This window comes from Trichosurus vulpecula, chromosome 3 (assembly GCF_011100635.1).
Source record: "Trichosurus vulpecula isolate mTriVul1 chromosome 3, mTriVul1.pri, whole genome shotgun sequence".
In the NCBI taxonomy this organism is placed as follows: Eukaryota; Metazoa; Chordata; class Mammalia; order Diprotodontia; family Phalangeridae; genus Trichosurus; species Trichosurus vulpecula.
In genome coordinates, this window is record NC_050575.1 from 400,503,856 (window position 1) to 400,531,595 (window position 27,740).

Below are 27,740 nucleotides of genomic sequence, written 5' to 3' on the forward strand. Positions count from 1 at the left end.
CTACTCCCGGGATGCAGAATTGCTTGACTTGGCGGTACTGGAGGCCGATTCCTCTTTTAGACTTGGGTAGAAAAGGATGGCAAACCAGCTGAACATGAAAACACCTGTAAATGAGGAGAGGTTGCCTTGAGCCTTGGAGGTGGAAGCCAGCCAGTGCAGGGCTGAAAAGTGGGGGTGTATGTTGTGAGGGGACGTGATGTACAGCATGACCAATTATTGGGCATGGACCCCAAGAGTTGGCATGTCTTAGCATTGACTGCAGGCCAAACACCATGTCTTTTTCCTCTCTCTAGCCATCATGGAGCTGGAAGACAGGATACCTGGGTCCTTGCCTCCTTCCTTGACCTACGAGCTGATCTTACATGATTCTTTGGAAAAAACCATGAAGACCTGAGTCAAGAGACCTCCACTCCAGTCTCTGCTTTGCTATTATCTATTTGGTGACCTTAAAGAATTTTATTTCTCTGTAACTTATCTATTAAATAGGGAGAGTGAAAGACATCTCTAAAACGAGCATAATACTAGCATCTATCTGAAAAACTGTTAGGAGGATCTCAAAGTAGGTGCTTTGCAAACCTCAAAAACCATGTAAATGTTAGCTGGCAATATGACTAGCTGTGTGACATTGGGAAAGTCACTTGGCTTCTCTCTAAGCTTCAGTTTCTTCTCCCAGAAAGTGGGGCTAATAATAGTACCTACCTCACAAAACTGCCATTGGGATCTCAAATGAGACAATCCATGTAAAGTGCTTGGCAAACCTTAGAGCCTTATATAAATGTGAAGCACCATACAAACGTTAGCTGTGCAACTGTGATTATTACCGAGTTGTCGCCTTAGGCAAGTCACTTAACCGTTCTCAGACATTTCTTCATCTGTCAAATCCTGCCTCCCAGGATTGTAGTGAGGATCTTGAATGAGATAATGTATGTATATGGAGTGCTCTGCAAAACTTACAATGCTGTGGGGGCTCTGATTATTATTGCTAGCTGGGCACAGAGCCACCTTCAGTCGGAGTGTCCTTAGCTATAAAATGGCGGGAACAATAGCCCCTACGGCGCAGGGATTTTATGAGAATTGAATTAGATACTATGGAAAGTACTTTGTAAATCCTAGAGTGCTATAGAAATATTATTGGTATTACTACTACTACTACTACTACTACAACTACTACTACAACTACTACTACTATTACTATTACAATTACTATTATTACTACTACTACAACTACTACTGCTACTACTACTATTACAACTACTACTACTACTACTACTACTACTACTATTACTATTATTATTACTACTACTACTATTACTACTACAATTACTACTATTACTACTACTACAACAACTACTACTACTATTACTACTACTACTAGTACTATTACTACTACTACTATAACTACTACTACTACAACTGCTACTACTATAACTACTACTACTATTACAACTACTACTACAACTACTACTACTATTACTATTACTACTAGTACTACTACTACAACTACAACTACTACTACATTACTACTACTACTATTACTACTACAATTACTACTACTACAACTACTACTATTACTACTACTACAACTACTACTATACTACTACTACTATTACTACAACTACTACTACTATTACTATTACTACTACTACTACTACTATTACTACTACAACCACTACTACTATTACTATACAATTACTACTATTACTACTACTACAATACTACGCTACTACTACTATTACTATATTTATTACTACTACTACTATACTACTACAATTACTACTATACTACACTACTACAACTACTACTACTATTACTACTACAACTACTACTACTACTATTACTACATTACTACTACTATTACTACTAATATTACTACTACTACTACACTACTACTTACTATTACTACTACTACAACTACTACTACTGCTATTATACTACTAATTACTACTAATATTACTACTACTACAACTACTACTACTATTACTACTACCACTACTACTACTACTATTACTACTACTACTATTACTACTACTACAACTACTACTACTACTACTACTACTACTACTACTACTACTACTACTACTACTATGACTAACACCACCATCACTACCACTACTGTTACTGCTACTGCTAGTACTATTTGGGGCTCCTGTTTTCCTCTCCATTCCCAGAACAGGTTGGTCTTTCTTTGGTTTGCCTCCCAGGGGAGGTGGGGAGAGGTGAGAGTATGTGACACGTTAGAGAAGGACCAGGGTCTGCAGGTGTTTTTACCTTGGAGAGAGTTGAGTAGTGTGAAGGCATAGATGGCCGTCAGACCGATCGGGTTGAGGAGGACCAGCCCCCACGTTCCTCCTACCAAGCAGGAGAGGCCAAGCACTGTGATGACCCCCTTCCAGGTCTGGTTCTGTTCCTTGCCTGCCTTGGAGCCACGGAGGTGGAAAATCTTCCAAGCTACCAGGCCCAGGACCACACCACCAAAGAGGAAGGTGACAATGAAGTAGCCATGGACTGTGATGTGCAGGGCTGTTTTGTCCTCTATCCAGCACCTGGCCAACATCCAAGGTGGTCAGCACAAGGAGTGAGCCTCTTTCCTTTACCCTGCCCTTATGGTTTCCCTTCTTTTCACCCTGGACCTGTCATAGAATGCCTGAATCTCAAAGTTGATGGGGATCCCAGGGGCCATCATGAACCCATCCCTGAACAGGGGTGGCCTCTTCAGTATTCCCGGCAAAGTCTTCATCTGATTTCTAGTGATACAGAACTCCCTCACTCCCTTGAAGCTCAGGTAGTTTCCTGAAACCAACTTTGACTAACTTTTGTTGTCCTGCGGTGACCTTGGGAACTAGCCCTGCCTACTTTAGTCTCATTACAACATGGGCAGGAGAGAGGATGTTCTCCATTTTTACAGATGAGGAAATGAAGGTCTCAGTTTTTCATCTGTAAAATGAGAGGGTTGGGGCTCAATGAGATTATCTCTGAGGCACCATTTAACTCAAATTCCTATGATAAATAGCCTCATGACTTGGTGCTTCCTTTAGAAATCTCCCCCTCCTGCCTTCCCTGTTTTCCCCAAATTTAGAGGCAGCAGAAAGCTGAGGTAACTCACAGCTCCAAGGTGGTATGGTTAGCCCCATCTTTGATGGTGTAGCGCCCGTAGCTGCCGATGATTCCAGTGATAAAGACCACTAAGATGGGAAGTCCTGGACCCCAGAGGGAGAGGAGGAAGAGGAAGAGGAATAATGGAATTTCCCCTGAGTTCCTCCCATTTGGTGCCCAGACCTGGAGCTGAGGTCAGGCTCCATCCCTACCAGACACACTGAGGACAGTCACCTACCCCAGCCCACCAGACACAGCTTCAGGAAGTAGTGGCTTATGTATGTGTTGAAGATCTTGATAGCCAGCAGGTACAGGTGGAGGGCCTCGATCCCCATCCAGGTGAAACAACAGAGCAGGAAGTAATGGAAGATCCCTCCCTGTGCCCGGCAGGAGGTTCCTTGCTCTGGGGAGTTGTTCCCCAGCATGATGATGAAAGTGAGATTCAGAAGGACCAAGCTGATGCTCAGGGCCACATGGATTTTGGGGGCATCTTCTGACTTGAACCTCTGCTTTGTGAACCTAAAAGGGGGACGTAGGGACAGGAGGCAGAGAAATGGAGCATGAGGAGGAATGGAGGTAAAGGAGTAGGGGAAAAAAAAGGAAACCAATCAGAAGGAAGCTAACGAGTTCCTCCAAAGCAGGAGACACTTTATTTAAGGTAGAGAAGAGAAATGATAGCAATCCTCGTCAGAGTGCATTGTACAGTCAAAGCACTTCCCCCAACAGCCCTGAGAAGTAAGCAGGATAGCTCTCATCCTCTCATTTTATAGAGGAGGAAATTCAGAACCAGAGACATGAAGTGTCCAAGGTCACACAGTGAGTTAGAGATGGAATGAAAACCCAGGTCTTCTGACCCTTCTCACACCATCTCCCAAAATGACCACTTTCTGTTTCCTAATGCTAGCACTCTTCCTTCAAAAACACCTTGTATTTACCTCATTTATACACACTCACACATATATAGATACCTGGATGTATTTACCATACACATATACACGTATGTATGCATGTGTATGTGCGTATACAGGCATTATGTGCTTGCCTCCTCCGTTAGGATGTGAGATTATTGAACATGGGGCTTGTTTCATTTATTGTGCTTCTATCTCAAGGGTCTGGCACATGGTAGGTGCTTAATGGATGCTTGTTTCCTTCCTTTCTATGCCTTGATGCCTCTCACTGTAGACTTATAGCTTGGCAAAGCTGTAAAAAGGACTTTAAAAGTTATCTAGTTCAACCTCTTGTTTCACAGATGAGGAAAGTGAAGTCCAGAAAGGAAACACAGACTGCTCAGAGCCACACAATAAGAGTAAAAAGATCTCACAGTCAGGCAGTGGGAAAGGGGGCTTTGTTAGACTGTGCTCTTAGCTCATCACCTTCTGGGCATGCAGTCATGTCTCTGAAGGTCTTTAAATTGGCACAGAGCCATCTAAAAAGTAGAACCAAATAGTCCATTGAGTCTGGGCTGAGGAGCCAGATAGGGCTATGGCCCAAGGCAAAATTTATTAGCCCATAAAATTGGAAAAAGAATTAAGTTTTCTAGTTGCAAGTCACCTTGGTCCATCTCCTCTCATTTTACAGTTAAAGAAACTGAGGCGTAGGGAGGCAAAAGGACTTTCCCAGTTAGAAAGGGGTTTGAGCCTAAGCCTTGGGATTCTAAACTCACTGTGCTTTCTACTACGCTGTGTGGCCTTTGCAGCATGATGTTACTATAGCAGCAAATCTTCTAGGGGAGTGTAAAGAAAAGATTTATTTCTAAAAGCGAGACCTGGGCACGCACTGAATGCCCTTGTTTCTCATTTGTTTATTTATTCATTATATTTTATTTATTTATTTATTCTCTCCCACCTTTCACTCCTTACCCCAAATACTTCAAATTGGGAGTGGGGGGGAAAGAGAATGTTTGAATATTTCCAGGTATGTTCCATGCAATGTATCCTTAGGAAGCTTTTTGGGACCCATGCTTATCCAGAAACCCCTTAGCTAAGCATTATGTTTCCACAGTCTAATAGATGTGAGGTACTCCACATGCTCCTGCTGTCTAGCTACCATTTCCTTATCAGATTGGGGAAAGGAGAGATTCCTGGTTTAGTGAGAAAAGCACTGAAAAGGATGTCAGAACACCTGGATTCAAATTCTGGCCTTGCCAGTAACTAGCAATTTGACCTTGGACAAATCTTAGCCCATCGCTACCTTTCAATTTCTTCTTCTATAAAATTGGGATGGGGAATGAATTAGATAATCTCTACAGATAACCTGAGCTCTAATAATTTATGAATTAAGAAGGAAGGTTAAAAAAGGAAGAATTTAGAGGGAAAGAGAAGCTGTGGCCACAGGTAGCCTCGTGGAAGGAAAAGAAACCTCAGGGATGTCAGCACCAGGGACAGATCCTGAGACATGACGTCAGCTGCCTCCACTCCCATTCGGTTTTTCTCTTCTTCAACCATCTTTACAAGGGGACATTGTTGCCTAGACCAGAGTGTAAACTCCAAAAGACAAGTCCCCCTGACTGAGTTTTCATGGACTAGTGACAGAGGCATCCTCACTACCTCTGAAAAAGGCTTTTTGTTTTCCTAATTATGCTTTTAACATTCCTGTCACCCTCTCCGCAGCTGTCCTGTGCCCTTGTATGACCCTAGGCAAGTCATTACACCTCTTTGAACCCCAGTTTCCTCATCTATAAAATGAAGAGGTTGAACTAGGTGATCTCTAGGGTTCCTTCTGGCTCTGGAGCCTGTGATCGATCATGAGTAATGATGTTTTCTCCATCAATTAATCAATTGATAGTTATCAAGCTTACCTTGTGCCAAGAACTGCGCTAGATACTGGGGATAGAAAGACAAAAGAATGAAATAGTTCTTGCCTTAGTGAGCTTATATTCTATCAGAGGAGAATGCATCCATACAAAATAAATACAGGTTGGTTTTTCTGGGGAGGAGGAAGACACTAACAGCTAGGAGGGATCAGGAAGTTTTGAAGGAAGCAAAAGATTTGAAGACATGAGAGGTGATTTTCTGTCTAGCAAAGGTAATGGCTGGTAGGTAGTAGAGGATGGGCTTGGGCATTAAAAGAGTCTTGCACCCTAGGAGAGAAGCTCTGCCCTGTTGATCACACAAAATTGGAGAGTTGGACCATCCCCCTGGACCAAGAGGCTCATTCAGAAACTGGGGACAGAGAGAAAGAGAGAGAGAGAGAGAGAGAGAGAGAGAGAGAGAGAGAGAGAGAGAGAGAGAGAGAGGCCATACTTGAGTGGTGTGGAAGTGGGGATAGGAAGTTTACCTACCTCAAGGCAAAATAGAAGATTATGGCGAGAAACAGGAAGCACAGAGAGGTGCCACAGCCAGCAAGAGAGATTTGAATCAGAGCCTTCACTGTGGCAGCATCAAGGACTGGCTTCTATGAGATGCACCCCCCAAAAAACAACATAACTTTATCAGACAAGGATAGCATACAACCTCAAAGTCCTCCTCAAACTGGAGAGACTCGGTTCACACTGAGTGCATTGACCAGAAACACTAGGGAGCTTGGCCATTAGGGGAAAGTGCTACCCCACTCTCCTCCCCAGGGGCCCAGATATGTCACCAGCAATAGGGCAAAGAAGGTCAGGTGGTCACAGAGGCAGATGGTTTGGTTGGTCCTTTGCTCTGTGGAGCAACCTGTGGGTTTCCAGTCTCCAGTCGTTCCTGCAAAAGTACCTATTAGGATCCCAGAAGGGGAAGCCATGGACCAACTCTCTCTCTACTCTCCACCCTGCCTAGGCCCTGGGCATCTGCCCCTGGATATCAGGAGACAACGATGTGATGAGGCAGAGATTCACCTACCTTTACTGTCATCCCAGAAAACACATTGGAGTTTCTGAAACCACAGAAAAAAGGATTTATTTCTGAGTGTGGGTTGAATATATTTGCACATTTTTTTGTGATGTGTACATATGAATGTATCCATTTGTATGTGTATCATTTGCCTTGCATGCATGTGTGGGGATGTGTGTGAGTTCTGGATACAAACATACTCTATATTCATATTCCATGCACATACATCTGTGTGTTTGTTCAGGTAAGTATGTATTTGCATATATGTGTATGCTTGCATCTGAGCATGCATTTATTATTGTCATGTGTGGGTATTGTGTAAGCCTACATATATATGCATGCATGAATTTGTGTTTATGTGTGCAAAGATACAAGTGCACATGTATGGGTTTGTGAATGGCATGCTGGGGTAACATGCCACTGGGTAGTGCTGTGGAAGGTTCCTGATCCTTCCTGTTCCCTCCTACCTTCTGTAGGCTAGAGATTTAATCAGCCACACTCTTAGAACATTTAGCTAACTTTTAGCCTAGGGTCAATATAAGGGCCCCCAAATCTAGGTGGTCCCTTCTTCTTTTGGAATTTATATCAAATAAAAATTATTAATACAATCACAAGAGCTCAGAGCCCCTTATTTAGGAAAACTCCTAACATTCAGACATAGGTTTGGCTCAATGCCCTGATTTAAACTTTGTGTACTTCTAGCTAACCCTTGGCTTCTTTATCCTGGAGGCAAAATCAGGATAAAGGAAATGCTTAGGTAAGAGAATAGCAAAACATCACCTGTAATGATAATAATAATGATAACTGGCATTTAACTAGTGCTGGACAAAGCACCTTCCATGTACCTTTGCCCACCTACCCCACACTATCAGCTTCTGTTTGTCTCTCCCCATCAGATCGGAGTATCTTTGAGGTTAGGGATGGTCTCTTTTTTGTACTTGTATCCCCAGTCCTAGCACATAGTAGGTGCTTCATAAATGGTTGTTGACTATTATCTCATTTAATCCTCAAAACAACTCAGTGAGGTAGGTTCTATTATTATTCTCATTTTGTAGGTGAGGAAACTGAGGCAGAAAGAGGTTAAGTCGCTTTCCCAGGAACACACAGTTATTCAAGCAGTGTGTATTAGAGCGCTTGATACTGGGCACATCACCGGTAAAATAGGATACCTTGGGGAATTTAGCTAAGTCTTTTGAAGAAGTGATCGCAGCCAGCAGTTTCACTGCAAATTTTATGTTTCCAAGACACTTGTAGACTGCAACCCCTGTCCTCAGTTTTCCCCTTCTTTTCTGTAATTTTGGTCTCCTTTGTGTTTCTCCTTTGACCTGCTGAGGCCTGTTAAATCCCATACAGTCCCTCTCATTGCTGCTGCTACAGAATGCAGATAATCCACTCTAATTCATCTTAGCTAGATGGAATCAGGAAGACCTGAGTTCAAATGTAGCCTCAGACACTGACTCACTGGGTAATTCTGGCCAAGCCATTTACCTTCTATCTGCTTCAATTGGGGCAGCTAGGTGATGCAGTGAGTAGAGCACCGGCCCTCGAGTCAGGAGGACCTGAGTTCAAATCTGGCCTCAGACACTTGACACATGTACTAGCTGTGTGACCTTGGGCAAGTCACTTAACCCCAATTGCCCTGCCAAAAAAAACCTATCTGCCTCAGTTTCCTTGGGCATAAAATGGTGATCACAAAACCAGCTACTTCCCAAATCCACTGAGATCTTATCTGTAACATGCTTATCATAGTGCCTGGCACATAGTAAATGTTTATAAATACTTACTCCCTCCCCCTCCTCCTTTACTTTGTATGTCTCTTTTAAAACTGCCATGTATATAGGTCTCTCTTCCAGATCAAAGACTGCAGTAGTCCAAATCCTTTCAAGATTGAAAGAGAAAGTTTGTCCTTCTAAACTGTAAGTCCCATGGGATGAGTCAGTTCTCAAATCTCTGTTCCACATACACATATATGAATGTATATGTACCCAGACTGATCTGCATTTCACACATGGGTGCATTTGTATGGATAGTTATGTCTGTATTTATGTGTGTGAACATGTACGGATATGTGTTTGTTATGTATTCACACGTGCATGTGTTTGTATCCATTTGTATGTTTGTCATATATGCAATGGTATGTGTCTATGTATATAAGTCTATCAGTATGTATTTAAGTACGTATATTTGTAAATTATTAGCACCCATGTGAATATATGCACGGTATGCATGCATGGCTATATATCTGTAAGGATATGTGTTTGTCCCATTCCCCTACTCATCAGGGCTGAGGGTTTACCTGGTCCTGCTGCTGGTGGGAGAAAATGATCTCCACAGGTTCAGACAAATTCTTAGTAGGCTCAGTTCCAACCTGAATGCCCACCATGCGATTGTCTAGCACAGAGCTGCTGAACCGTTGGCCAGTGGCTGAGCCCTAAAGAGAGAAGAGAGGCCATCTTAGGCTTCAGGAGGAAGTATCCCCTAATGACCTTCTCTTCCTCCTACCTCTCAAACGGGTCCCTGGGACACTGACATGGGGAGCAGAGTTCTGAGCTGGCTCTCTGCAATCTCAAGGCACGATTAAGTAGATAATAAATAAATAATGATAGCATGCAGAAAAAGAACTGAAATAGAACTATGTATGGAATAATTTTACACATATATAGCTATTTATGTCTAATAGTAACCATCTTTAGGGTGGAGGGGCAGGAGGGAAGAAAAAAATTTACACGATAATTTTGTTGTATATTTGAAAGAAATAGCAAATTGTGCACAGTAGATTTGCAATCTCATATGCAATCATCTTTTTATTGTATTGTATTATGGAAATTCTTGTTTTATTCCATAAATTAAAAATAAAATAAAGTAATAGCTTCCATAGACTATATGGAATATTTTATAGGATTTGTATATTTTATAAGGTTCTTAAATGTTATACACATGATTTTAAGATCTCTTTCCCCCGACAACTCTAAGACTGTTTATATAAATATTCTATTCCTTATACATGGTGGGGAAAACCAAATAGGAAGGGTTTTTAACTACCCATACCTCTTATAGATAACTGGGAATTACCTATATTTGAAAGGCTTTCACAAAAATGTCCAAAATTCAAACCCCAGGCGTGAGCAGGATAAGAGGTTTGAAGGTAGCCAGAATCCTCACATAGTACTCAAAATACAAGTAGTAGCAATATACATAAAAGAAGAAAAACAGCTTAATATCACATTCAAAAAATAAAAATTAAAAACAAGAGCAAAGGGAAGAAAAGTGCTGATATATGAAATTTTTATTACATAGTAAATAAAGCACATTAAATTTATATATACACGTATGTCTAAATATGGTAGAATCAAAAATAGAGGAAGCAAGGGATACCCTCCAGGATATCCAAAGAGATGTCTTCAAATAGATAAATGACACATTTAAAGACATTAAGCAATATTTAACACTGGTAAGGAAAATATGTGAGGCAGCATGGCACAGTATATAGAAATTCAGCCTCAGAGCCAGGAAGATCTGGGTTCAAATTCTTCCTCTAACAAATACTGGCTATGTAAACTTGGGCAAGTCATTTCACTTTTCTCTGCCTGAGGCAACTCTCTAAAACTCTAAATCTACTTTGGGCAGCTAGGTGGGTCAGTGGATAGAGTTCCTGGGGTCAGGAAGATTCATCTTCCTGAGTTCAAATCCAGCTTCAGCCACTTATTAACTGTGTGACCCTGGGCAAGTTACTTAACCCTATTTGCCTCAGTTTCCTCATCTGTAAAATGAGCTGGAAAAGGAAATGGCAAGTTACTCCAGTATCTTTTCCAAGAAAACCCCAAATGGGTTCACAAAGAGTTGGACACAACTGAAAACAACTCAACAAATCAAGAGGAGATTTTCTTATTGGGAGTTTCTTATACCAGATTCAGATTTTTCCTACTTTTTCCTACCTTTTCCCTACTCCCTCCTTAACAAAACACAAGAGCAAATAAAAGTAGATCTTGTAAAAAGTTTAAAAAAATCCCAGGAGAAAACTGAACTAGAAATAAAAGATGTCTTTTAAGAAAGATCAAGATAAATAATAAAGAAATTGTGTAATCTGAAAAAAACATGAAACCTCAAAAAGAAATCCATAGAAGCCGTCAATTAGAGGAGAAAACAGAAGAGCAGGTAACACAGATCAACTAGAAAAACACATTTGGAAGATCACTGAATTATCAAAAGTCCAGAAAACATGCAGCCTCATATGATATGCCTTAAGGATAGAGACACAGTTTTAGGATTACTGATAGTCTAGAAAAATAAAAAAAAAACAAAAGAATCTAAACACTTCATTCCAAGGAATGGATTCATGCAACTTTATAGAAATAGAAAGAATCCATAGGACTCTGACATGAAGAATCCAATGTTTGCCTCACCTACATATAATATAGTTAAACTCTAACCATATCAATCAATAAGCATTTATTAAATGGGACAAGGAAAGCACAAACAAGAAATGATGTAAGACTTAGAATAAAATACAGAAATAGCATACTAAGGATCATCAAATAAGGCAAAAGCAAACTTCTCAAAGAAGGCAACAGCAGGGGTTGGAAGAAAGTTTAATAAAATATTTACAACATTAAAATTCATGGTCCATTTACCCAGAATTATCTGCCCAGTGAAGCTCAGTACATAGTATGAAGGCATGAGATAGTCAACTGAAAAGCACTTAGGCTTTGAAAGGTTTTCAGAGAACTATGCACTTCAAGGAAGGCTTTGAATAGCCATACAATCCACAAGTCAAAAGGGTGAGAACTTAAATCTAGTTAGTTAATAACCAAGTTAATAGTTAATAACTAATAAATAAGTCTGTTAATAGCAACAAATGAAAAAACTTCAAAGTGTTGTGTTGGCTAAGTTGTTGAATTTTCCAAAGAATATTTCAGATAAACATATTTTAAAAGTTGGGGACAAAAGGGGAGGGAAATATTAAAGTAAATCTAAAGATACATAGAGAAAATTCAATAGGAAATGCCCTGTAAAAGTTCTTTTCAAATGTACATGGAAGTTACACAATAATAATAATAGATAGCACTTATATAGCGCTTTAAATTTTGCAAAGCACTTTACAAATTTTACCTCATGAGATCCTTACAATAGCTCTGGGAGGTAGGTGCTCTTATTATGGCCACTTTATAGATGGAGAAACTGAGGCAGAATGAGGTTGTGATATGCCCAAGGTCACACAGCTAGTAGGTTTCTAAGGCAGAATTTGAACTAGGGTTTTCTTGATGCCAAGACCAGCATTCTAATAGTGAATATATAGCTACATATAAAAATCAAGAGATGTTGCTTACCATATTTGTGGGTCTTAATACAAAAAAGTTAACAGGAAGCAAATGATACAATGAATAAAAGGCATAGTTTTCCCCACATGGAAATTTTAAAAATGGCTTATTAAAAAATGCTTGAGTAAGATAATTATACAAACAATACCGGATTACATTTTATTGGAAGTTGCCAAAGCAGTAGTCAGAGAATAGCATTGAATGCCTAGATCAGTAAGAAAGAGAGAAAAGAAACCAGCTAATGAGCCTGAACTTAAAATCATATACTAAACAATATAAATGAAAAGAATGGGGGCAGCTAGGTGGTGCAGTGAGTAGAGCACCAGCCCTGGAGTCAGGAGGACCTGAGTTCAAATCCAGCCTCAGACACTTGACCCACTTACTAGCTGTGTGACCTTGGGCAAGTCACTTAACCCAATTACCCTGCTTTCTCCACTCCAAAAAAAAAATAAAAAGAACAATCATAAAACAATCAAAAGTGAATGTTGCAAAATTATAAAGAACAAGCATGTCCCCAAAGAAAAGGTATGAAAAGACGTCTCATCCCACCCCTCCCCTTTGTAGAGTTAGGGGGTCTACAGGCATATTACATTGCATACATTTTCAGACTTTTTCATATATCGATTTACTTTGTTGATTTTTTTCCCCTTATCTTAAAACTTTTTTATTATATGGGATGAGAGGGGGGAGGGTACTGGGAGAATTTCTGGCGATATAAAAAAAATAAGATACCAATAAAAAGCTATTTTTAAAAATAAAAGTCTTGTTCCAGACACAAAGCAGTACACAAGAAGAAAAAAGGGGGAGAAAAGAAATAACAGAGATCAGGACGCAGAACAACTTACAAGAAGAAAGTGATTAAAATAACAAATAAATCCAAGAACTGTTTTTTTTTAAGACAAAGAGGATTTTTAAAAGCAGAGAACAAACCCAAATCATCTGTATTAGAGATGAGAAAGGAGTGGTCATGAGGGCAAAAGAAATGAAGAAAATTAGCAGATTATCCCACACAGCTCTATGCTAATCAGTTAGAGGATCACAAAGAAATTGACAACTGCCTACGAGAATATAAAATTCCAAAATTAAAAGAAGAATGGGACACTCTCAGGAGGAGAAATTAAGCTGGCCATCAAAAAACTTCCCCGCAGAGATGCCTGGTTCAATTGGATTCAAAAGCACCCTTGTGCTGGTAAGTGTTTAACAACTGTTTAATCTACATCACTTTCTTAAGTCTAGTTTACCGGCAATGCAATAAATCAAGTCCTGGTTCATAGTATTTGCTGATTTCCAAGGTGCAAATGCTAGCACTGAAAATTTAACAATTGTTCTCCCAAGCTAGAACAGCTGGCTTTATCACACACCCCATGTTCTATCAAATTTCCAAATTTAATAAACTCATTCCAAACTTGTTCCAAAGAACAAGTAACTCTGACATGATGTAGACTAACTTAAAACATAACAAAAGACAGTAGGCTATCCAGCTTGTTCTAGGAGGCAAATATGGTTTTAATATTAAAACCTATAAAGACAAGGCTGAGCATGAAAAGTAGTATCATTAATATTAATGGACCAATATCATTAATTAACACTGACAAAAATATTAAATGTAAAAACAATACGACAATGCTACCCACTGTGACCAAGTAGGATAGAAAACAACAGCAATAACAAATCAGATTAACAAGAGAAAAAAATACAGTGTGATTCTTAATGGAGTTTACCTTCTATTAGAGGTGGGCAAAACATGTCTACAGATAAATAATAGGACAGCTAGGTGGTGCAGTGGATAGAGTTGGAATCAGGAAGACCTGAGTTCAAATCTGGCCTCAGACATTTATTAGCTGTGTGATCCTGGGCAAGTCACTTAACCCTGTTTGCCTCAGTTTCTTCATCTGTCAAATAAGCTGGAGAAGGAAATGGCAAACACTCCAGTGCCTTTGCCAAGAAAACCCCAAATGGGGTCACGAAGAGTGGGACATGACTGAAAAAAGACTTAACAACAGATAAGTAAGTAGAGATACATATAAAATAAATATAAAGGAATGGGGGCACCTGACAGAGTGGATGAGTCAGAAAGGACCTTGAAGAAGCCATTTGAGCTGAGCTTTGATAAGAGCTAGGGGGAAGAACTAAGAAGCAGAGGTGAGGAAGGAGAGAATTATGGGCATGGGAGACAACATGTACAAAGACACAAAGTTAGGAAATTAAACATCTATGGGAAATAGTAAGTAAGTCTGTTTTGATGGAATGCAAACAACTATGTGCAAACAAGGTATATGTAGGATAAATAGGAAATAATTAAGAGAGGGAAGGCAGTAGAAATGTAGAGAGGTTAGGAAAGACTTCCTGTACAAGGTTAAGATGTCAGTTGGGACTTACAGGAAGCAGTGATGGAGCTGGAAACTAGATTTCAATGGGTTGAGAATGGAGTGCAAGATGCGGAAATAGAGACAGGGAGTTTAAGACAGCTTCTTGTCTCTCCCATTAGATTGTAAGCTCCTTGAGGGCAAGAACTGTCCTTTGCCACTCTTTGGATCTCCAGTTCTTAGCGAAGTGCCTGGCACATAGTAGGTGCTTAACAAACGTTTATTGATTCTGTCTGTGAAAGATAGGGGAGATACAGAATTTTAATTTAAAACATTAAAAATTTAGGAATGAGAATTTAAAAAAATATGTAAAGCAACAATGGCCACCCTTACTACTTCCAGAAATCTTAGAAATAACAGTAACACCTGAAAAAGGAATTAGAGAAATGAGAGATTCTATCTAAGAAGTTAATAAATCCCTATCTAAAAGTGACATTTTTGTATAGGAGAAAAGTGTGGTAGATAGAGAGCTGGCCTCAGAATCAGGAAGAACCATGTCCTGATCCTACCTGACATGTCCTGGCTGGGTGACCCTGGAAAAGTCATTTAACTTCTTTGTATAGGCAATTCTCTAAGTTAGAGGGTGCTGACCTGTACTGGCAGAAAAATCCCTTCCCAGGAGTACCTTACATGGATGAAATCAACGGTGCAATTAAAAAAAAGATTGTACACCTAGAAAACCCATGATCATTAATGACAAAATCAAAAACCAATGGAGGTAATAAATGACTTTAGTAAGATAGTGAGATGATAAGATAAACACAAAAATATTTGTCTTCCTTTACACTACTGCCAAACTGATAAAGAAATATCCCTTGTGATAGCAATAAAATGCATCAAATATGTTATCACAGCTTATCTAAATGTACGACATACGATAAATTCAAAATGGTTATTGATGGAAATCAGAGGAGAAATTAAAATATGGAGCAATATTCCACATTCATGGTTAGTGAAAATGACTACTTCCCAAACTAACCTGTATACCTGATGCAACGCCAATCATGCTAGTAAAGGGCTGTTTCATAGAATCAAACATGATAACATTCATATAGGAAAACAAGTAAGACTCTCAAGAAAGAAAACCAGCAAAAGAAACAAGAATGACCATATTTCAAGATGTACTTTTAAAGTAATTATTATGAAAATTATCTGGGACAGGGACAAAATCAAGAAACAGACTGATGGAGCAGAAAAGAGAAAAAACAACAAATAGAAACCAACGTAGGTAATAAGGATTGTGCCCAATAAACTCAGAAATGCTGAATTATTAAAAAAAATTATTGGGAAGATTGAGTGGCCAAAATGGGTCAGATTCAAATCTCAATATAGGCTCTAAATGGGTAATCAATCTAAGTAAAAACAAATAATTAAAACTGGAGTAAATAGTAAAGTCATATTTTCCTCAGATGGAATAATTGGAGATTAAATTGATCGGTTTGATTATGCAACGATAAAAGGACTTTCCACAGCAAAAAACCATTGCTGTTAAAAGGAAAAAGATTGGGGAGGGGGTGGGGGGAGTAGCCATTGATAGTAATTAAAAGACTGACAGCTCAATAAGGAGATTATATATGTGTGCGTATAAATATGTTTGTGTATATATTTATATGTATGTGTATATAATGTATGTATTTACATTTGTAGATATATTATATATCTATTATATATGTACGTATATGCAGCTGTGGGATGCAAATGAATTAACAACCAGTTCTCCATGGAACTGAGCCAAGGCTCCATCCCGCTGCTGACGTAGTGGGCGCAGGCCCCGCCCCCGCTAACAACCAGTTCGAGGAACTAAACCTAAAATTAGGTACCAGTTCTACCGAACCAGTGAGAACCAGCTGAATCCTACCACTGCATATATGACATAATACATCCTCCCTCAATGGAATCACAAACATGCAATTTTCCTGGGAGGAAATAAAAAATAATAACCCCATGAAAAGATGCTCAAATACCCTATAATCAGAGCAATATAAATCATGAGAACCTTAAGAAGGTACCTTATATATACTAGAATGGCAAAAAAGATAAACATTCCGTTTTGGTGGGGCTATGGGGAAGAGACTTGAATACACGATTGCTGGAATAGTAGATTGACACAAAGATCTTGGAAAACTATCTGGCAATGTACAGTGGGAGGGACCAGCCCCTGGTGATTTCACTGGCGTAGAGAACTCACTGGACGTCTTGAACTGGATGCCTTGTAGACATCTGAAATTCAACATGTCCAAAACTGAACTCATCTTCTTTCTCCTCAAAACCTCCTCTTTTCCAAACTTCCCTATTGCTATTGAAGGTATCACCATCCTCTCAGTTTTCGAGGCTCTAAACCTCAATGAACTGAAACATGATGTCATTTTTGGCTCCTCACACGCCCTCTTATCCCCCTATACCCAATCTGTTGCCAAATTCTTCAATTTTATTCCTGTAACATCTCTTGCATATGCCCCCTTCTCTTCCGACACTGCTATCACCCTGGTGCAAGCCCCTGTTACATCATACCTGGACTGTTGCAACAGTCTGCTGGCAGATATGCCTGCCACAAGTCTCTTCCCATTCCAGTATACCCTTCATTCAGCTGTCAAAATGATCTCTCCAAAGCCCCAGTCTGACAATGTCATCACCCTACTCAATGAATTCCAGTGGCTCCCTTTCTCCTTCAGGATTAAATATAAAATTCTCTCTTTGGGATTCAGAGCCCTTCTCAACCTGCCCCTCTCCCACCTTTCCCGTCTTCTCACACCTTACATTCTTCCCTCTCACCACGTACTCTGGAAAGCAGTGACTCTGGCATCCTTGCAGTTTTGTTGATGCCAGGCATTTTTCCTGGCTGTCTCCCATGCCTGGAATGCTCTCCCTCCTTACTTCCACCTGCTGGCTTCCCTGGCTTCAAGTCCCAGTGAAATCCCACCTTCTACAAAAAGCTTCCTACCACCACCCCCACTGCACCACTCTTGCCGTGGTTCTAGTTCCCTTTTTCAGTAATGATTTCCATCTTATCTTGTCAATAGCTTGTGTGTACATAGCTGTTTGCTTGTTGTCACCTCCCCATCCCCATTAGATTGTGAGCTCCTTGGGGGCAGGAACTCTCTTTTGAATCTTTTGGTATCCACAGTGCTTAGCATGGTGCCTGGCACATAGTAGGTGCTTCATAAATATTTATTGATGGAGGAGGAAGCACTGGCTAGGCAATTTATGGTTTTCAAGAGTTGTCTGGGGCTTTAAGAGGTTAAGTGACTTGCTCAGAAGAACTAACTGTGGGGGTCATAGGTAGGATTTGATTCCGGGTCTTTCTTACTCTAAGGCTAACTCTCAAGCCTCCAGGCCATACTAAATCACAAAGTTGGTTCCACAAATGTAATTGCTAGAATTTTGTCCTAAAAGGATCCTAAAGGACCTTTCCATAGGAAAAAAATCATAGCCACTCTATCTGTAGTTACTAAAAACTGCTAACATTCCATGTTCAACCACTGGACAATAGTGAAGTTAATTATGACACATTAATACGAGGGAATATTATGGTGTCACAAAATGACAAATACGAAGTAAACAAGGAAATATGGAAAGACTTTTCCAAAGTGATGAAAATCCAGATCAGAACCAGAATATATACATATACCTACAACTATGTATTGTTTGTGGTTGTTCAGTTATTTCAGTCATAGCCAACTTTTCATGACCCTATTCAGGATTTCCTTGGCAAAGACACTGGAGTGGTTTGCCATTTCTTTATTCAGCTCATTTTACAGATGAGGAAACTGAGGCAAACAGGGCGAAGTGACTTGCCCAGGGTCACATAGCTAGTAAGTGTCTGAGGCTGGGTTTGAACTCAGAGCCTCCTGAGTCTAGGCCTGGTGCTCTATCTGCCACACCACTAGAGAATGAGATGGAGAGACAGAATCATGGAAACAATGAACATGAGTTTGGACAGACTCTGAGAGATAGTAGAGAACAGAAGGGCTTGGTGTGCTGTGGTCCATGAGGCCATGAAGAGATGGACACGGCTGAACAACAATACACGCACGCACGCACACACACATACACACACACATATATGAAGAGGGATGAAAATGTCTAATTATGGCTCTGTCATCCATACATATGTTATAGATGACACACGTATATACATATACATACATGCATGTATGTGTATATATTAAATACGTATATACATATGTGTGTATGTGTGTGTGTGTGTGTGTATATATATATATATATATATATATATATATATATATATATATATATATATATATATATATGAATAACAGAGCCATAACTAGAAATTTTCATACCTTGGGGGTGGGGAATTCTTTATGAAGCATACCCAGGACAAGCAATATGAAAAAACGTTCTCAAAGTACCCTTAAAGATACACTCTTGCTTGGCATGTAAACCGAGACCCCAGAAATGAGGCCGTTGGTGGTAGTGGGGCTCCCCTGGTGTGTGGCACCTAGGAGATGGCAGGTGTGTGTAGAAGCCATCTGGTAGCTTCCTATTTTAACTAATTCCTCTTGCCCAGTGCTAGGCTCACCCCCTCTCCACTGCTGAAGGGGTACAAACACTATCCGGGCTCTCTAAATTCCAGCACCCTGACACAAAGTCCCGATTGTCCTGCCCTATTTATGATTCTAAAAACCAATGTCACGGGCAGTGAAACTTCAGACAGACCAAAAAGGGTAACGGACAAAGGCATATTTTGTTACTTTGTGTCCCGTCATTCCTTGGGTTCTACTTTGCTAACTGCGAAAGGTTTTATGTGAGATTTTATTCCTTTTTCTGTACATTTGTATACTTATTTGTTTATTTTTATTGACGGTTATTTATTATGCAATTCAAAAAATTTTAAAGAGAAACTCAGACTCTGCCTACCCTCTCTCCCCGCTCGGACTCTGCCTCCTCTCTCTCCATTCAGTTGCCAAATTGATCTTCCTGAAGTGTAAATCTGACCATGTCATCCCCCATTCAACAAATTCCAGTGGTTCCCTATTCCCAAAATCTTCCGTTTGCCTTTTAAAGCCTTCTCCCTTGCCTGCCTTTCCACTCTCCTTACATCTAATTCTTCTCCAAATACTCTATCCACTGTCATCCAGTGACACTGGTCTCCTTGCACACAAGGCACTCCATCTCCTGACTCCTGACATTGTCACTGACTGCTTCCCATGCCTGGAATTCTCCCCTCCTCATCTCCACTTTCTGACTTTCCTGGCTTCCTTCAAGTCCTTGCTAAAGTCTCACCTTCTGCAGGAAGGCTTTCCCAATCCTCCCTAATGCCAAAGCCTCTCTTGACTTATCCTGTGTATGTTTTGCTTGTCCATAATTGTTCATAGCTCCTTGAGAGCAGGGATTTTTTTCCTTTGGTCTTTCTTTGTATCCCCAGAGCTTACCACAGTACCTGGCACATAGTAGGTGCTTGATAAGTGTTTGTTGACTTTACGACTACCATTTGATGCTCAGGTTAGCCCCATAAGCCCAAATTGAGTCACAAAGAGTCTGACATGTCTGAAATGACTCAGTAACAACAATGAGAAGGTTAATACAAGGAAGGAAGAATGAAAGGGAAGTCGGATCTCTCTGCTCCCTCCATTTACAACGGAGTGCTAGGTAACCCCTCACCTTGAATATGTCCCCTTCTCCAATGTTGATGACCGCCAGGATGACTCGGACGGAGGTCATGTTTGGTCTTCTCAGGCTTTCAAATAGGCTTCTGGGTAGCCGGACTCTGTCGGGTGCATCCATCTCATTCCCATTCAGTGATGCTGGCACCTGTAATTGCAATCCAATCATCTTCCCCTTCGCCAGAGGGCTCAGAGGCTCTATCGGTCCCACCAATCAGATGGAGAGACTGGAGCATCTTGTGGCGGAGAGACTAATCCTGAGAGAGTGAAGGGGAGGAACTCTTGGAAGCCCTTCTAACCTCAAGAGTTTGAGATGAGGTCTAGAAATCCTAGTCCTTGTCTGCCTCTAACTCATTATGTGGGTTCTGACACTCACTAGGTGACCTTGGACAAGTCAGCTTATTTAGTCAGTTTCTCCATCTGTAAAGTGTTGGGGGAAGAGGTTGGACGAGACCAGGGGCAGTCTGGTGAAGCCTATGGATCCCTTTTCAGAGTCATTTAAAGAAAACAATTGAAAGAAATGCTGAATTACAGTTAGATGTTGGTGAGAATAAAGATGTTATTTTCCCTCCATCCAATTTCACAGATCCCCTGAAATTTCTCTGTGGATGTAAGATTAAGAACCCCTGGACTAGATGGTTTCTGAGTTCCCTTCCTCTGAATACTAAGATTCTATCTCTGTTCCTCATGGGGGAGGGGAGAGGCACTGGCCTTCCTAGGGCCAAATCTAGCCCTTCCTGGAATAGACGAGATTTGGGAAGGCATGACCTGAGTGGAGGAACTGGAAGGCAGACTCAAAGTGGTGGGGGAAAAAACATAGCTGGAGAGATTGCATGATTCATGAGAGTCCTGGTAATCCCAAGGGATATGGCTGAGGGGAGTAGAAGACCAAGGGTTTGGGAACCATTCACCTGAGATGGGGAGATGGAGAAGAAGAGGTCTTGGGAAATGTTGACAGAGACATTGTGGATGGTTGCCTTCACCGCGGTCTCATCCAAAACAGGCGCTGGTGATTTTTCTTTAGACAATTCATCGAACTTCTTTATCCAGAATCTGCAGAGGGGAATGGACACTGGGCCAGGAGTTGGGAGATCCTGTAGATTGACTCGGCTCTAACCCTAAATTTGCTCAGGCCCCCTCCCATGCTTCTGTATGGACGTAGAAACTTGGGAATAAATGACTAATGTTCATTCTGCCCCTGACTCATAGCCATTGGCTGCTATCCAGAAGATGCTTGGGATGATTAGATTTCCAGATAGCATCCCTACCAGGCAGAGCGAGTGTGTGTGTGTGTGTGTGTGTGTGTGTGTGTGTGTGTGTTGTGTGTGTGTGTGTGTGTGTGTGTGTTGGGCATAGTGGGTGGGGATGCTTACGTTGGGAGGTTCTGGTGCTTATTAGGACCTTCCCACCCTCCACCAAGGGTTCTAATTAATATTCCTAGTGCTGCGTTTCTGGACCCCACCTTGCTCCAAACCTAATCTCCCAAGGCCCAATCCACAACCTCTTACTTTAGGGGTTCAGGTACAAACGGAGAGGGGCAATACATAAACCCATCAAACCTCTTCTATTATGGGGATGGGGAAGAGACAGTGTTTGCCTGTCCTGAGTGCAAACCACTCACTCTCAACTGGCACTGAGTCTCCCCTTCTTTATCTAGTTCAAATGAAGTCACAGAACCACACTGCAAACTCATCTTCTGCAGAAGACCTCTCCTGGTTTCCCTGGCTCCTAGTGCCTTCCCCACTAAGATTTCCTCCATTCTATTCTGCGTATATCTTGTATGTATCTAGTTATTTACATGTTGTTTCCCTGTTAGAATGGAAGTTCCTTGAGGTCAAGGGCCATTTTTAACCCTTCTTTGTATCTCCAGTACTTAGCACAAGGCTTTGACCATTATAGGTACTGAATAAATGTTTTTTGAGAGAGACAGAGACAAAGAGAAAGGGACAGATAAAGACAGAGGGAGAGCAGGAGAGGGACACACACACAGAGAGAGACAGAGACAGAGAGATTAAATCTCAGGGTTGGGAGGGATTCCTGGAGGCCATAAGTTCAAACTGAACTTGGATTCTACAACTTCTATAACAAATCAGTCTCCAGCTTATACCAGAAGACCTCAAGTGATTATCCATTTTGGGTGGTTTCCATCATTAGGAATTCTGTCCTTACATCATTGTACAGTGAACCAAGCATTGGCTTTGGAGTCAAAAGACCTTAGTTCAAATCCCAGTTTGCCAGTCCCTAACCTATGTGACCTTGAACAAGTCATCCAACATCTCTTGGCCTCAGTTTCTTCATTTGTAACATGAAGAGATTAGACCAGATGACTTCCGTGGTCCTTTATAGCTTGGGAATTATTATCTTGAAAACTCAAATTCGAAACTTCTACCCATTGTTCCCAGTTCTTCTCTCTAGGACAAGGAGGCTAAATCTAATCTCTCTTTCCCAGGATGATCAACAAAGACCTGAATGTAGCCATCATGTCTCCCTCAGTCTTTTCATCACTAGTTCCTTTATCCAATCCCAGAGCATGGCATGGTCTCCATTTCCCTTCCTGCCCTTGTCACCCTTCCTTCTCTGACTGCTCTTTAGCTTATCACCAGACGTCCTAAAATGTGGTACAAAGAAGTGCACACAAAACTCTAGATCAACAGTGTCAAACTCAAATAGAAACAGGGGCCACTAAGTAGTACATAAGGTTCCCTGTGGCGTTCATATTGGCTTAGAAAGCCACATGTTGATATCATCTAAGCTTCATTGCATTTTTATTTATTTTTGTTAGATATTTCCCGATTACATTTTAATCTCTCAGGAAACACTTGGGATTATTGTGGGTCAGGTGCTGCTGTGATCCACATGTTTGATACCTCTACTTCAGATATTATCTTACCAGGACAGGGTACAGTGGAACCATGGCCATCTTCATTCTGGCCACCATGCCCTTTCCAATGCAGCCTGGGATCATTTGCTTTTTTTAAACTGTCACATCATACCATTGACTAACATCGATCTGCCAAAACCTCCAGATATTTTTCATATGAATTACTGTCTTCCACATTTTGAAGTTGGGAAGTGGATTTTTTGAACTCAAGTTTGAGCCTTTTCATTGATAACAATGAAATGTCATCATATTCTATGGTGCCCATCATACTAACCTGTCAAGTTCCTCTTGGATCCCGACCCTGATCCAGGGTGCTAGCTATTTCCCCTGGTTTTGTGTCCTCTGCAGTTTTCATAATTATTCACCTACACATTTACCCAAGTCACTGATAAAAAATATTTAGTAGCACAAAGATGAGGACAGATTCTTAGAGAACTAGCTCTCCTGAAGACCTCCTTCCCAAGTCAAATGGACCCATTAATGAGTATTCTTTAGATCTAGTCGTTCGACTAGTTCTGAGTGAACTTAACCAAATTATCATCTAGTTTACTCCTTTTTTTTCTTTTTTCTTTTTGCAGGGAGGAAAGCAGGGCAGTTGGGGTTAAGTGACCTGCCCAAGGTCACACAGCTGGTAAGTGTGTTATGTGTCTGAGGCCGCATTTGAACTTCGGTCCTCCCGACTCCAGGGCTGGCTCTCTACTCACTGCGCCACCTAGCTGCTCCTAGTTTACTTCTTTTCATCTTGTCCACTACATGAATACTGCAGGATACTTGTTAATTGCTTTGCCTAAGCCTAGCATCTCTCTGAGCTATTGGTCTAATGACACTGTCAGAAAAGGAAATGAGGTTAGTCTGGCATGGTCTCTTTCTGAGGGAAAAATGCTGACTATGACCACTACTTTCTTTTCTAGATACTCATGAACTATCCCTTTGATATTGATTTTTACCATTTATCAATGTCCCATGGTTTATAGATTCTACTCCCTTCTGGGATTTTTTGTTTTGTTTTCATTCAGAAAATTGAGATAAGACTCGTCCATTTCAAATCATATATCACTATTCTGTTCTCCACAATCTTTAAAAGATGACTGATTAGCAGTCATGTCCACCAATTCGTTCAACAATCTGGATTGTGATTGATCTAATTCTGGTGACTTGAATCTCTGGAGGGTTGCTAAGTACTCTCTTGTCCTTATCCTTAGTGGAGAAGAGAAGCAAAATAAGAATTGAGTAGTTCATCCTTCTTACTGTCATTTACTCTCTCCTCATTCACCCATTCTGAGCTAGGGTCGTATATTTTCCTTTAATCTTCCTCTTCCTCATATTACAGCTTTTAAAAATAACCCACTTTTTGTTGCCCTTGGTGCTTATCGTTAACCTCAATGTACCTTGAATGTTAGTGGTTTACCACATTTTGGTACATCTGCCTCTATTGCCACCTTTGCTCCTACCTTCAATTCGATTTAATAGTTATTAAGAGCCTAGTATGAGTGAGCCATTGTGCTAGATGGTGGGGATACAAAGAAATGAAAAATAGTCCTACCCTCAAGGAGTTTATGTTCTACTGGGGGACATAACATGGAAACTCATAAGTAAATACAAGATAATTTGAGGAGGGTGAGCATACTAACAACTTCTGTTTTGTGGATCTTAAAAATCTAAGGAGAAATCAGTTTCTTCTTGCAGAGCAGAATTAGATCCAGAATAGTAGCTCCCTTCATTTCTGCACATTTCTGAGGGATGAAATGACCATTCTCACCTCTCTATCACCTCAGGCTTACACTTTGGAGTACTTCTGGTACATGAAGTAAAGCATCGAGCAGCCGCATACTGAGACGGATCCGGGGCTTCTCCAGAGCAGTAATTTTTTTCTTTCTCCTTGGCCCTCACAGGATCTAGAAGACATGGCCCCCAAAGAAAGAGGAAAAGGACTCACATGTACAAAAGCTATTTATGGTAGCTCTTTTGTGGTGGCAAAGAACTGGGAGCTAAGGAGGGTGCTTGTCAGATAGGGAATGGCTGACCAGATTAGGGTATATGAAGGTGGTAGAATACTTTGGTACTGTAGGAAGTCACCAAAGGTATGATTTCAGAGGGTTTGGGGAAGACTTCTATGAGCTGATACACAGTGGGATGGGTAGAACCAGGAGAACAAAATTATGAAGAACAACTTTGAAAGATTTGAGAATTCTGGTCAATGTGATGACCAAGCATGATTCCAGAAGGCTGATGATGAAACCTGCTACTCACCTCCTGACAGACAGTTGATGGACTCAAGGTATAGAATGAGGCACATTTTTGGACATGACCAATAGGGGGTTTCCTTCTGCTTGACTATGCCTACTTGTTACAAGGGTCTTTCTTTTCTTTCTTCCTTCCTTCCTTCCTTCCTTCCTTCCTTTCTTTCTTTCTTTCTTTCTTCCTTCCTTCCTTCCTTCCTTCCTTCCTTCTTTCCTTCCTTCCTCCTTCCCTCCCTCTCTTCCTTCCTTCCTTCCTTTCTTTTTCTTTCTTTCTTTCTTTCTTTCTTTCTTTCTTTCTTTCTGTCTGTCTTTCTTTCTTTCTTTCTTTCTTTCTTTCTTTCTTTCTTTCTTTCTTTCTTTCTTTCTTCCTTCCTTCCTTTCTTTTTTCTTTTTCAGTGGTAGGAAAGGAGGGAACAAAATGTTTCCTAATTGAAAAACAAACCAAAGATACGATCCCAGAGATACAAACGAAGTTTCCTTGTGCCTCATTAGAAGTGTGAAGTACGGATGGAGGGAGTGATGGGGAACTGACAGATCCCATCAATACGTCTTTGCTCTTCCATGAAATCTTCCCTGAGTACATTATTTGAAGATGGCCTTCCTTTCCCATTACACACCTAATCAGCCCTTTAATATATATTGTCATATATGATACATCTTGTATATTAAAATGGATAGAGAGCTGGTCTCAGAAGTGGGAAGGCCTGAGTTCAAATCCTGCCCTTGACATATTGAATGCGTGACCTCAGATAAATCACTTAAGCTTTCAATGCTTTAGGTATCTCTTTCAGAGTAGGTACCAATATACTATGGTAGAAGATACTTCTCACCAGGAGCTCACTATACTGAAGAAATCTCAGATTTGGTTAAAAGTAGATAAGGAACAGTTGGCACAATACTCTATTCCCAGCCTCCCTCACAGTAGTGTGGTCAGATACAATTACCATAAGGGATATGAAAATACCTTTCAGAAAAATGGCAAAACCCCATACATATGTTTATATTAGTGTTAAGCATTAGAATTTTTTCATATGTATGTGTTATGATCAGGCGTTAGTATTTTTTATTCGAAGGTTGAGGAAATACAAGAACACTCTAAGGGATCATACTTTTTCTTGAGAGATGGAAAAGACCTTCAAAGCCTGCTGGTTTATAAGAGAACAAGAGGAAAACCAGAGAAGTGATATACTCAAGGTCACACAAGGGTTAATGAGGAGCCAGCTGGGATTCAGCCCCTCATTCTCTGCCTTCAGAGTTCTTTGTACTAAACCTGGAGGATCTAAATCTTTCCTTTTTAGAATACAAGTGGGAAAGGCCCAAAGTGAAGACCTCTACTGTCTCTGATGAACTCTCTATGATTCCCATATGACAGTCTGCTTCACTTTCATTGCTCTCTTGTGGTTTGTACTGGCCGGCTTACTAATGTGTGTCACTGGGTCATTCTCTCTCTATGCATAAGGGTGAGTATATCCTATCACCCTTGGTAGAGGTTGAGTTCTTGGGGTTATACAAGGGGTCTCCCATTTCTTCTGTCTCATTGTTGGGTCTAGCAAATGCTGTTGCTAGTCTAGCGATGGTAGAAACGCTCTCCCCTCTCCCTCCCCTCTCCCTTTTTTACAACATGAGCTTCTTGAGGGAAAGGAGTGTGTGTTTTGGCTTTCTTTAGATTCTCAGAGTGCCTGGAATAATTAATAAATGCACACTGACTGACGGCTAGGGGTCCAATCTATAAACAGTGGAGAATGAAGAGCCTGCCACACTTCCTCTTACAAATGTCACATATAATAATGACAATTCAAATGTTGGCTCCTTCTGTCACTGGCTATGTGAAATTGGGTCAGAGAAAGCTTTATGGAGGTGTTAAGACTTGAGCTAGGCCTTGAAGGACATGCCGCAAATTCAGAGACTAGACAGAGATCCTAAACAGACAGATAAAGCTAATGTTTCCCCTCACAGATGCCACTCTGTCTGATAGGCAACAACCCAGCCCCAGCTGTTTGCTCCCCTTCCACTTCTGAGTCCAACCCTCAGTCCCTCAGTTCCCTGAAAGGAGGAGAAGATCTTGTTTTGTCTCCTAACTGACTAAATTCAGTCCCAGAAGGGTAAGTAGCTCTTAGGAAGTAGGAGGGATCATTTGGCCTACTCACCCAGTTGAAGCAGGAGAAGAAGCTGGAGAAGCATGGTCCCCAGGTCTGTTGGTGTATGTCGGCTTGGTGATGCTACCGTGACCGGTCTCAGCCTTGTTCTCTCCCCGTAGGAGACCCAGACAGATCTCTCCCAATGTCTGTCTGAGCTGTGCAAGGCCCCGTGATCATTCTTCATCTCTACGATGTCCCTTACACTTCCTGTTTGTCCATTCTTCCTGTTATGAAAGATGGTAACTGTCACAGATGGATGTGAGGATTA

The 27,740-nt window shown here is 40.9% G+C and overlaps 1 protein-coding gene across 1 annotated transcript; it reads right to left on the reverse strand.

Annotated features, from left to right (window-relative positions):
• On the reverse strand, positions 1 to 27,656 carry ADGRG3 (adhesion G protein-coupled receptor G3). Its single transcript, XM_036750084.1, has 12 exons — positions 27,482 to 27,656; positions 24,854 to 24,989; positions 21,125 to 21,266; positions 20,212 to 20,361; positions 9,199 to 9,333; positions 6,912 to 6,945; positions 6,673 to 6,773; positions 6,374 to 6,486; positions 3,332 to 3,612; positions 3,104 to 3,197; positions 2,269 to 2,543; positions 1 to 104 (listed from the first exon to the last, which is right to left on the reverse strand). Exons 1-12 carry the CDS (start codon positions 27,654 to 27,656, stop codon positions 1 to 3), a joined length of 1,740 nt encoding a protein of 579 aa, XP_036605979.1.
• Between the last annotated feature and the right edge of the window lie 84 nt (positions 27,657 to 27,740).